Source organism: Mastigoproctus giganteus, chromosome 1 (assembly GCF_048544385.1).
Source record: "Mastigoproctus giganteus isolate SK-2022 chromosome 1, ASM4854438v1, whole genome shotgun sequence".
NCBI classification, from domain to species: domain Eukaryota; kingdom Metazoa; phylum Arthropoda; class Arachnida; order Uropygi; family Thelyphonidae; genus Mastigoproctus; species Mastigoproctus giganteus.
In genome coordinates, this window is record NC_143575.1 from 85,247,876 (window position 1) to 85,260,563 (window position 12,688).

The following is a 12,688-nucleotide window of genomic DNA, read 5'->3' on the forward strand; positions in this document are numbered from 1 at the left end:
TTCTTAGTGATAGCTCTGACCCGTAATAATTCCATGTAGTCACTTATAGTAGTGCTTTCCACCGGAATTTTCCAAATTGATGTTTGATCTCAAAGTACAGTAGTGTGTGAATCTTGATTCATGCCATTAACTTTTATCCTTCTCACAGGTCGGATGAATATTATGACCAGAGAATCTGCCTCAGTCTGGAAGGGGCAAAATTGTTTGAAATTTAATGGTGTGTTCGTAATGATAGTTGTGAGAAAACAGTATCATATTAGGGTTACCCGAGAAGAACCTCATCCACCCACGTGCATTACATTTTGTCCGTATTGCTGGACGAAAAACCAAGTTTTCGAAAGGAAAAGGACGTGCTGTCCTCACCTGAGACCAAAGACAATTCAGAGATTCGTTATTCAGACAGTCATTTATGGATTTGAACCGAGTTAATTGTGGAGGAAGATGGTGACACTCTTCCAAGTAACTGCCTCGGTGGAGAAATGCCTCATTTCAGCTTTGATCTCGTCAGCGACTCTTCTATCCTCTCCCAAATTGAAGTTCCCCTGAATCCTTATAGTCTAATTTAAGGACTAGCAGCTGCTTTATTCATGTGAGTCTCATCTTTACTTAAAAGAGCTTCCATGCACCAGCTAGAGCAAGCCATTCTGAGAAATAATTGCCCCGTATGCAGAGCCTGCATGAGACACTTCTTAACCCAAGGCACTTCAAAGGTGCTCCATCCTGCACCCGAGGCAGCTAAAAAACTAAAGCTCCTCCCAACACTAACATAATATGGATTGCACCAATAAATTCCTGAATCCTTTTGCTCAATCCTGAGCCTTTGTCCCTACACCCTCATCCTGGCTCTCATTATGTAATCATTCTGCTGTATCTGAGAAGAATTGTAAGACACAGTTCTAATATACAGTTGTACAGTTCTATAAAAGAAAACTTGTCGGGTATGTTGTTTGTTTGTTTGTTTGTTATTTGGTTTTTAGGAGCATTAGCAACTAAGGCCATATTGCTCCGGGATATGCGGTGGTCATTCCCTGACCTTTCCGCATTCTCCGTATTTGGTGGTGACGGGCTCGAACCCCGGTCTAATCAAGAAGCGTGTGCTATGCACTGCTGCTCCTTCCCACCTGGCTACGGAGGCGCCAAACGGGTATGTTGTCTCAGACAGCAAAAATAAAAGCAAAAAATGCCATTTCAGCTTATTTATAGAATAGATGTGAATTTTATATCTTGTGGGTCTTTTTAATTCCTGAAAGAAGCAACCTGAACGATTTCTGAGAGGATATCCCTTGCTGGTAGCACTGTGAATGTAATCGCCCACACTGGATTAAAACGGCCTGAGTTCGAATCCCGTCAATGACGCGAATTTTTATAGTATTTTTTCACAACATAGTTGAGTTAGTCGGTTTCTGGCGAGGGTTGAATGGTTTTTCTTTTCTTTATTTTTTTTTTTTTCCCCCGGAAACTTGAGTTTTTCGACAGGCAAATCGACCACAGAATACAAACAATTTATATACACAATATATGGCACATCACATAGCCTTAATTGCTTTGGGACTTACCGCACGGTCCTCTGAAAGAGCGTATGAAAATTTATATATGACGTACGTTCCAGTTTTGCACATGCATTTTATTTTGAACTGAAAATCATGTAACTTTCTTAACTTTTGCACATGACCATAGAAATTATTTAATAAAATCGGTTCATATGAGCTCAAATATCATAACAACGGTTCTTTAAATTTTCTGAAACGAAATTTAAATATTAATGCCTTCTTCAATGAATATCAGCCGGCCCTCTTTAGGTAAACTGGTGCTTAATTCTTTTTCAGCTGACCAGTTCAGCTGAATGGCGGTAGTTAAGCGTAGTTCTTTGATGGGAATGTATAAGTTAGTGAGATGTGTTCATCAGTCTTATGCTGAGTATTTTAACGTTAAATCCTGTCAGATTATACTCTGGTAAGGACATTATATAATATATATACACTGTATATATTTTTTTATTCCCAATGCATTTAGGGAAAAAATGGTGAAAAGTATGTATCGGTTAGTGTCATCTGCCGGTGTTATTAAAGGCGGCATAGTTCTTTGGGTATAAAATTAACTCGCATTTATTTGGAGGAGATTTTAATTAGCTTAGGTATACCTACTGTTATGTCTTGTATTTATTCCAATACTCTCTCATTTAGTATACAGCGAGCTAGAAGAAAATGTTCCAGTGATCCGTTAAGGCATATGAAGGGCGTTCCATGTTTATGTTCAGAAATACTTTTATTTTTGCATTAGTATAAATGAAAATATTAGGACCTAAATAAACTCAAATATATGGGAATGCCGATTTAAAAACTTTAATTAAACTTTTGTGTGAAAACTCGCACAAGCATTTGTAGGGCCGTCATTTGGCTACCGGATTACCCACTGGAGGGAATTTATTTTCTTTTGAGAAAAGGAGATGGGAGTTTTATTTGGGGAGAATTCAGTACACTAATGGTATAAAATTGTTCATTTGTAACGTATTATGAACAACTGGCAGAAAAATTTACTGCAATATGAAAATATTTTAACAACAAATATTTTATTAGAATCATACTGCAACTTCAAATCTGTAAGACAAAAAAGCTTATGTTAAATTTCCTTATTAAACAATAAGAAATATTTGTTTTAATTACAGCAAGTACACTGCATCATTCATCTTTATACTTTCTTTTTGCTTCTTTTACCTTTCTTTTTTTTTTAATAGCCAATACAACACCATCAACTTGGTGAGAGCAGTATCTCATACTATAATCTGGCAGCCAGCCTCATAGTGTGTTTCATGATTGAGTGTGCTAAATTTATACTGATGACTTGCTTTGGTAAACTTTTGAAATAACTTCATAGTATTAAATAGATAAATTTGGGGAATATCCATGTAGTTTATGGTTGACTTAATGCAAATACTGACATTAGGTAATCATATAATGCAAATATCCTACTAATTATCCATGCTTATTAGCGATTCCAGATTAGCAGTTTGATTTATGATTTGAAAAGAATGTATAAAGAAGGTTAAAGGCCTCTGTAGCCGAGTGGTCAGGAGCAGGGGTGCAGTAGCACACGCTCTTTGAGTAGACCGGGTTTCAAACCCCTGACTTCTGAATAAGGTTGATCTGCCAACCCGCACTGGACCAGCTTGGCAGATTATGGTCCATTTCCCTCAGCACGAATTGTTGAAGAGGCTTCCATCCTGCAGTGGGTTTATAATGGCTGCACTTTTTACTACCCATTTTAGGAATAGTGGATCATCTTTTAACCTTCTTTTGCACATATTTGATTGTCTCTTTTAATAAGCAGATAATATCGTATTATGAAACCTTACTTTGGAAACAAGATGATTTGTAATGTGATCTTTATAACACCATATAGAATTTTGAACTAATGAATATGAAGGTACTCTCAACTATATGTGGGATTCGCCCTTTTGGTTAGCACATTTGGTAGAATTGCTCTTCCCAAGGTCAGGTGGAAAAGTCCTGAGTTCAAGTCCCATTGACAATGTGAATTTTTGTGGGGCTTTTTCACAAAGTGGCTAAGTTAGTTAGTAGTACATGGTTTTATTTCTTCTGTAAACTTGGATTTTTCATCGAGCAAGCAATCAATTGCAGAACACATGCAAGCAATCAATTGCAGAACACATTGCAGAACACACAGAAAACTATATACAGAGCAATATTGCATTAGTTGCTGATGCTCCTGAAACCATATTACAACAACACGTGGGATTTACTGAAACAAATTGCTTATTAACAAGGTGATAAGAGACTTGAATCATGAGAAGGGTAGTACTCATGATGCCCTTTAGCACCCTGTGGTTTTGGAATGGTAAACTAGCATGGTTTTCAATTTAAAGTCATGAGTGCATGACTTCACCTCTTCAGCAGGCACCACGTCACCTCTCAGCTGCACTTGTCACTTTAATATTGTGCAAGTTTACTCACTTTAAAATGCATGAATTAATATATATGCTTACACTAAATAGTTCACCTTTGGAGTCCATACCATCTCATTTCTTAGTGTCCACAAAGACTTGTACTTCAGCCTGTGTTATGGCTAGACTAATAGGTTTATGTCACTGAGTTTGATCCACTATTCAAATTACAAGGAGTGTTTCCCTTGCAGACTGTAATTGTTTTTGTAACTGCTGCACCTTTAATCTTTTGCCTCGAAGAATTGTCATCAGCATTGTACAGAGCACATTCAATATTTGAATGGTTTTTGATTAGTCTGGTCAGCTTCTGAATGATTATATTGATTGTTTAATTTAACCTTGGAATGGCTTGTACATCCAAAAAGTGTTAAGGCAGCTATTAAATAAAAATAAAAAATTAATCTACCGGATTAAAATCAATGTCAAATTTAGTATTCCTCATTATTGTTTCTTTTCAATGTACATCATTAATTGTTTTGTTAATGAAGTTTTAAACAAATAAAAGGACATGTTTTCATTAAACCTAATTGTATACAATCGTTAAAAATGTGAATTTAAAATTAGGGAGGTTTTTCTGGTGATTTTTACCAGTGCTCTATTGTAATGTGCTTTAGGAGCAGCTTAAATTATTGACACATGCCAGCTTGCGTAAACAATTCAAGCACCAGTACCAAAGAACATGGGAGTTTCATTGTCACTTGTGAAAACAAGAAGTTTTGGCATAAACAACTTGAGTGCCTATGACTCTGCTTTCCGATGTTCTTAGCAGCACAAGTCTTAGCAATGTGTTTTTCCCATAGCAGCAAATTATGCCATGCCCAAAAAAAAAGGCAAGTTTAAACAAGAACAAATGTGCATTCCCCAAGGATTTTATTAAAAAAAATTAAATATGTTTTCAATATAAAAAATGGATTATTTTTAGTTGCATTCATAATAAATTGAAAATGCAGGGGGAATCAAAAAGGTGAACAAATTTGAATTATTTCTTGCTAATAAAATGTTTTAAAAAAAAGCACTTTGGGGGATGATGTGTTCCCTAATGTAACAGCAATTATATGCCTGTTGCAAGGTTAATTTTAAGAGCAAGAGGCTTTATTTCATTTCTCTCAGGAATTGCTGTCACCATATCTTTTCTTAGATGTGATTAAGGGACAGCTATAAAACACACAAATCCAAAAAATGGATTTGTGTGTTTTCAACAAGTGCAGCACTGTAGTGGTATTCCGCTATGTACAGCAAATAAAACTGGAAATGACTTGCAAACTGGCCACTGCAGCAAACATATGACTACCTCCACTGTTTATCGACACACTGACTCACTCTTTAATTGAGAAACATAACCGTTGTGCAAAATTCAGTAGCAATAAGAACAATATTATCCATTCTGTAAGTTTTGGTGGTTGATAAACAAGTTCACATCTGAAGTATGGGCTAGATATCATCATTCTTCTTTCTTGGTGATTCTCTTCCCTTCTACTTTTGTCTCTCTCTCTCTCTCTCTCTCTCTCTCTCTCTCTCTCTCTCTCTCAGGGTAACTAAATTTTTTTTGGCTGATGAAGCATAAGCCTCAGGCTTCCTTGCACCCTATGGCTAATAACAATAATAAGTGTTCTGGTTTCACTTGAACAATCAAACAATTTGTAATTTCCATGCTGTAAATTAGTTATATGAAGCTAGATATAAAATTTCAGTTCATGCAAAGAATACTAAGAAAAAATGTACTGTACTAAACTCAAGAAACTTATTTATGAAGTATGAACCACAAAAAGAAAAAAAAGTATAGTATAGTAATCTGTGCTGTATGGCGACCACATAGATCAAAATTTTGTTTTATTGTACAGTAGCACATTACCAGTGCCACGTTAAAAAAAACTCTTAATTATTTGAATTTCAGTAATTTTGGAATATTATATAATATGAAATGTCAAATAACTGGATTTGGAACACGTTATAAGTCAGTACCAGTAATTATGAAGTGCACAAGTGCAAACATTGGTGGGTATGTCCTTGGCTTGATGCCGGTATTGCCACCCTGTTGCAAGGCATGGACTCTCTAATGCCTCTGAATGTAGCAGGAGGTAGAGGTATGTTGTACTGTGTTGCCAGGATTGCATCCCAAGATCTGCGATAGTCTATATAAGATCCAAAAACTTGGATCTGTTGATCCACATAATCCCAGAGATGTTCTATGGGATTCATGTTCGGAAAATTCGGCAGCCAAAGTAGCACCTGGAAGTCACTTTTGTGTTTCATGATGCACTCTCACACAATACTAGCAATGTAGCAGGGCACATTATCCTACAGGAACACACCTGTGCCATTTGGGAAGACAGTTATCATGAAGGGGTGTATCTGATCAGCCACAATGGATAGGTAGTGTTTAGCATTCACAGTATGGTCTAGGGGTATGAGAATTCCAAAAAACAGAAACCATCCCTCATGCCAAAACACTGCTGCCACTTTCCCTATTTCTGTTAGACATTGGAGTGATCCCTCCCACAGTTTTCTGCACCCTCCATCTATGGTCCACATGGCAAAACAGGAGTCTTCGTAAAAAGCAACTCTTCCAGTTGTCAGTGTTCCAATGATGCTATTCAGATGTGAACTTTAAGCATTGACAATGGGTGGCCTTAAACGTGAGTACCTGCTCTGGAAGCCCATACAGAAGAGGGTTCATTAGATAGTGATCTTGGAAACACTGCTGGTTATCCCTGGTTAAAGTCCATGGTCAGCCATTCCACCATTTTCCATCTATCAGCTTGCACTAGATAGGACTGTCTACATTCACTGCAACTGTCAATGAGGCATGAGTACCTGCCACCAACTGCTGCTCTGTCCGCTGCCCATCCACTCTTGGAACACTTAACTGCAGAACTCCACATACAGAATTCAGTTTCCATAATACTGTGAAACAACTGCTGCACTCTTCAACTGTTACCTGATGATCATCTTTTTACGTCTGTCAGATCATGTCTCTTGCCCATGTCGATCAAGTACTTCGTATGGACCTCATACTACAAACCTGCAGTATCACATTTACTGGTTCTCACCCCAGCATATGCCACCAGGCAAAAAGGAATGCCCAATTGCTTAAACACAGGGATGGTCAATAGTGTTTTGACTGGACAGTGTATACATAATGTATTGTTTTCCTCTGTATAATTTATACGTAACTCCTTTTTAGCTTATAATCTTATGATTATTTTTCCACCTAATATGATTACACAGTTATAATTGTGATTAAACTCTGCTTTATTCATTTGGCTGTGTTGCATCATATATGTGAATGAGCTGCTGAATTACATGCACATTATTTTTTTTTCTTTTGTTTTCTTACTCAGTTATCAGTCAAGATTAGTATCAAGTCACACACAATCAGTGGGCACAGGAAAGAAGAGCTGCTTGCAGAAAACATATCCTGGACCTATATGCCACTCCCAGATAGGAACATTACGCTCTTTCTTTAACCTGCCTGGTAGTTCTTCTGGAAGACACAAAGAATATTCAGAACGACGAATTATAGGGTAGCTATTTTCATTTGATTTTTTTCATTCAGTTTTTTATGTTGCAATTAACAAACTGAAACTTTGTGTTTGTATTAAACATAAATGTGAATGTGCTATAGGTATGGCCTTTGTTGGTATTTTGTACCATAAAATCTCAAACCAAGCCAAAAAAAATCAGACGTTTAACTACTAACAGTGGTTGGATGAAAGTTGTTCTTACCTCCAAGAATACAGTGCAGATAAGAATTGAGAAGTGACAACTAGGCTAGCCTAGTTGTAATTTATATGAGTGGGCATCTTTATTTTTTTAGGTTATTTGATATAGTTTGTAGTGTAGCCAACTTTTGTTTTGATTGTGCCAAGAAGGTGAATGAGCTATAATTTTGTTTATAGTTCATCCCAAAATTACTGTGGTATGAGTCAGAAATGAATTTTTTCATCTAAAACAATTTAGATTTAAAACGTAAAAGATTTAAGCTTGTATGTCCTTACAGTTGTAACGCATCCATGCCTACTTCATTAAAAGATTTTCTTTAATTCTAGTCTAGATTTTCTTTAATATTTTGTTAGAATACTCAAGTGACCATACAACACTTCCTAATTCATTTCACAAATATACGTGGCCTCAGTTCTAATCTCAACAATGTCCATTTCCACTTGCAGTCTGCCAGATCCCATTTACTTTTTCTGACAAAATCTCAGTTATCGGTTGATTCAACTACTGCTCATCTCAGTTGCCCAAATTATTCGCTGTACAATTCCTTTCGCCTCAAAGGTGGTATACTTGTGCATATGTCCGTTCCAATATATACCCTGTCAGAGACTTGGTAATTTGGAATCTCCTCTTTTTGATCTTCTCTGGCTTAAAATCTCTCTACTTCATTGTGTCAAATTCATCTGTTGTCTTTACCGTTCTCCCAACTCCACTAATCACTTGGAGCTCTTTGACTTCCTCTCTTTGCAACTTGACTTTCTCAAGTCCAACTTTCCAAACAGTGAGGTAATTTTCCTTGGTGATTTTAATGTTCACAACTCCAGCTGGCTTCAGTTTTCTAGTCACACCAACCCAGCTGGTCAAGATGCTGAGGCTTTTGCAATTACCGATGACCTTGCTCAGATTGTTCATTTACCTACAAGAATACCAGACAATCCTAACCATACAGCCAACACGCTTGATCTTTTTCTCACAAACAACCCTTCTAAGTACACAGTTGAAATGAGAGGTCCTTTAGGCACCTCAGATCATAACTTGGTGATTCTCTTCTCCAATGGAGCCTTAATCTCATGGCTATTCCCAACCTCGTATTGTTTGGCATTACAAGAATGAAAAATGAGATGACCTGCGAGATTTCTTTTCTTATTTTCCTTGGTTGGATTACTGTTTCAAAACTTCTGATGTCAATGTTTGCTCAGATCGTTTCAGTGAAATTATTCCTGCAGGAATGGAATCCTTTGTCCCATACTCCACTTTAAAATCTCGTCCTTTATCTAAACCTTGGCTTTCCAATAAATGTGCTAAGCCAGTTCAAGAGAAGAACGTTGCATATCGTAATTGGCTTGTTTCTAATTCTTCAGTTTCATTTTCTGCGTACACCAAAGCTCCAACAATTGTAAAGCAGTTATTAATCAGTCCAAACTAGAGTTTGAATAGGCTAAGAGTAGAATACTTGCTTCTTGCCCTAATGGTAGCCTAGCATTCTGGTCTCTTGGAAAAGCTACTGTCTGCAACTTTTGCCCATCTCTGCTCCCACCTCTGTCCAAACCAGATGGTTCTGTTGTCACTTCAGCCAAGGATAAAGCTGACCTGCTAGCATCCCATATTTCTTCCAACTCATGTATTAATGATCTTGGTAAAACACTTCCCTCCATTCCCAACACGCTCCATTCATTGCCTCCTGTGGTCTTCCGTCAAAAGGATGCCAGAATGATTTTGACGAGTCTTGATGATAAGAAAGCTCCAGGTCCCGATGGTATTTCTTCACTTATTCTGAAAACCTGTGCTCCTGAACTTACTCCTGTTCTTTGCCGCCTTTTTTCACTTTCTTATTCCAAAAGTTTTTTCCTTCTGCTTGAAAATTTGCTCATATCCAGCCAGTTCCTAAAAAAAAAGGTGACAAATCCCTCCTATCCAATTATCATCCCATTGCAATTACTTCTACTCTTTCTAAAGTAAGGGAGAAATCAATTAACCGTCAACTCTTAAACTACCTAGAAACCTTCCATCTGATCAACGATCATCAGTGTCAATTCACTGGTGATATTCTGGCTTATGTTACCCATTTATGGACTAATTCAATGGAAAAGTTTGGTGAAACACAAGCAGTTGCTCTTGATATCTCAAAGGCTTTCGATCATGTTTGGCATAAAGGTCTTCTAAACATGCTTCTATCTTATGGTTTGCCAACTGTTTTTTGAATTGATTATCTAGTTTTCTCTCTGATTACCGACTGAGGGTGATGGTAGATGGCTCTCTGTCTTCTAACTTCTCCACTAATGCTGGTGTCCCCCAAGGTTCAGTTCTTTCCCTCACTCTTTTCTTCTTGTATATTAATGACCTTCATCCATTGACTGGAAATCCTATCCATAGTTTTGCCGATGATAGCACATTGCATTCAACTTCCATTTTGAGAAACCTTGTCCTGCTCAATCAGCTTCAACTTCTCAAAAATCTGCTACCAATTCCATAAATGCCAATCTCCAAGTAATTCTCCAGTGGGGCAAATACAACTTAGTTGATTTCAATCCTTCTAAAACTCAGTCTTGTCTGTATCTCGCAAAAAGGATTCTTCTGCTCCTATGCTTATCTTTGATGACACTCTGATTTCTAGGCAAAATGATATATCTCTTTTGGGAATTACCCTGACTTCTGTCTCTTGGCACAAGCACATTACAAATATTGCTTCTTCTGCATCTAAAAAACTTGGTTTTCTCTTTTGCTCTCTGCGTTACGTTTTTTCCAAATAGCTGTTCACTCTGTATAAATCGCAAATCCGCCCTACCATGGAATATTGTTCCCACAAACCTCTCTCAAAACCTCTCTCAGGCTTCTTGATTCAATTCAGAAGAGGGCAGTTAGGTTAATTAATGATTCATCTCTAACAGTCTCTCTCGCTGTCTCATAGACATACTGTTTCTGCTGCATGTCTTTTCTACAGCTATTTCCATAGGCACTGTTCTTCTGAATTGGCCTCTATAATTGCTGCTCTCTCCTTCAAAACAGTCCTAACACATGCTGCCACCAGCCAACATCCATTTACTGTCCAACTTCAAACTCACAGAACCAACTTTTCATCTTCCTCATTTATTCATTAAACGCTATTTTCTGGAACAATCCTCCTTCATACATATTTCCTGAAAATTACAGTATACAGAAGTTCAAGTCCAATGTCAACAAATATCTTCTTTCATCTTCTCAACCTCCAACCCAAGTTACTCCTGTTGCACTCTATCTTCAGGCCTTCCTTGTTTTCCCATTCTCTTTAGCCTTTTCACAAATGCATACATAGATCTGCATTTTTGATATCTCAGCTCCCAGTGGTATTTTCAGTAGCATGAAAATAGCTTTGGAAATCAGTGGAGTATGCCACATCCTTTAGCCATTGTTGTTCGATTTTGTCTTACAAAAGATTCCGTGGAATTGAGACCCGCAAGTTGATGAAATGCATAAAATTAAGTGATAACATAAAATAGATGTAGAATGTATACTGTATTATTCTTTCAAAAAGAGAAATGAAAATAAAAAATAGAAATAAAGAATTAAAAAAAATATAAAAAGTAACAAATTACTAAATTATTTGCTTGCTTTGGCATTTTTGCCAAGCAGCAGTAAATTGTGCTGCTTGGCACAAATTCAGTTCAGTTTGGTCCTAGAAATAAGGATGCGCATTTAATACGGAGGAATGCCGAAAAAATTGCTTGACTAAACACGGAGAAGGCTACTGAGTTATTAGTAAAGAAGCCGCCTGGTCTTTCTTTCTCAGTGCCTTTTTCATAAAAATGTATTTACATCATAAAGTACCTTTTCATCATTACAGTAAAACCTCGGTAATCCAGATGTCGGATAATACGGATCGAAATATGAAAAATTCTGTTCACAGTTGAGGACTTTGAAAAACACACAGAATTTAGGAAGGCAGATGAGTAACTCTCACTGCATGCTGATTGATTGTGCAGAGAGAGACAGAACATGCATTACATTGTCTTGCTTGTTGTTCAGTATCATTGTTGACTCTGAGTCAGACGGATATTGTTGCTTATATCACTTCATTTTTTTTTTACTTCTTTATATATATGTACATAAAGTTAGCATTTATATAATTATGGGTTCTATAGGATTAAAAAAGGGAAATAAAAATAAAACACTAACTATCATTAACAAGCTCAAAGTGATAGAACAAACTTGAAAATGGTGTTCCTGGAAAAAAAAAAAAATTGGTAAAGAATTTGGTATTGGCCAATAGGTTGTTTTTTTTTTTGTTTTTTTTTGTTAGTTGTTGGTGCATCAGCTTCTGTGGCCATAATGCACCTCCCAAAGTTTTTGCATTTACTGTGGTCCAAGGTGGGATTCGAACCTGTGACCTTTGGGTTGCCAGGCAGGCATTTTACCCACCTGGCTAGCCCAGTCGGCCCAATAGGCTGTGTCAGATATTAAAAAACAAAAAGAACCTATGGAGACATTTCCCTTTAAAATTCAGTGTGGGAAGTGATACAAGCAGTGTATCAAATAGACAGCCATTAAAAAAGCCAAAAGTAGTGTTGCTGGAAGAAGCTGTATTTAAGTGGTATTCACAGCAACGATCAAGTGGCATTGGCCTGTGACACCAGCACCACCTGATAAATGTATAAAAAGACAAAAACAATACTTTATCCATCTATCTATGGATAAATGTATTGTCTTTATATAGTTTTTTTAAATAAAGGCTCTACAGCAATATTTTTTATTTATTTTCATCAGTGCTGTCTTATGCCTAACTAATCTGGATGACCTTTCCCCCCCCCCCCCCATTACTCTGGATTAGTGAGGGTTCACGGTATTTGGTTTATTTTTCTCTCCTATACACTTGAACTAGCATATGGATTTTCTAGCAAAATCTCAAAGCAGTAAAAAAAAAGAGGAAATTTATACATAACACAAAAAATATACATTGCCATATGCACGTCATTTTCTATTACATCAATGTATTTCTTAAGATTTAGTGTGTTTTGATTGATCTGTAATTGG

General features: G+C 36.9%; 1 protein-coding gene across 2 annotated transcripts in view; it reads left to right on the top strand.

The window, feature by feature from the left end:
* The first annotated feature begins 1,827 nt into the window (after positions 1–1,827).
* The window catches only part of LOC150090959 (coenzyme Q-binding protein COQ10 homolog B, mitochondrial), a 72,070-nt gene continuing 61,209 nt past the window's right edge, over positions 1,828–12,688 (top strand). For both annotated transcript variants that reach the window (XM_090373620.1, XM_090373612.1), the window contains exons 1-2: positions 1,828–1,953; positions 7,303–7,485. In XM_090373620.1, coding sequence (XP_090229746.1) covers positions 1,844–1,953; positions 7,303–7,485 — 293 coding nt within the window. In that variant the 5' untranslated portion in view covers positions 1,828–1,843. The remainder of the gene's footprint in view (positions 1,954–7,302; positions 7,486–12,688) is intronic.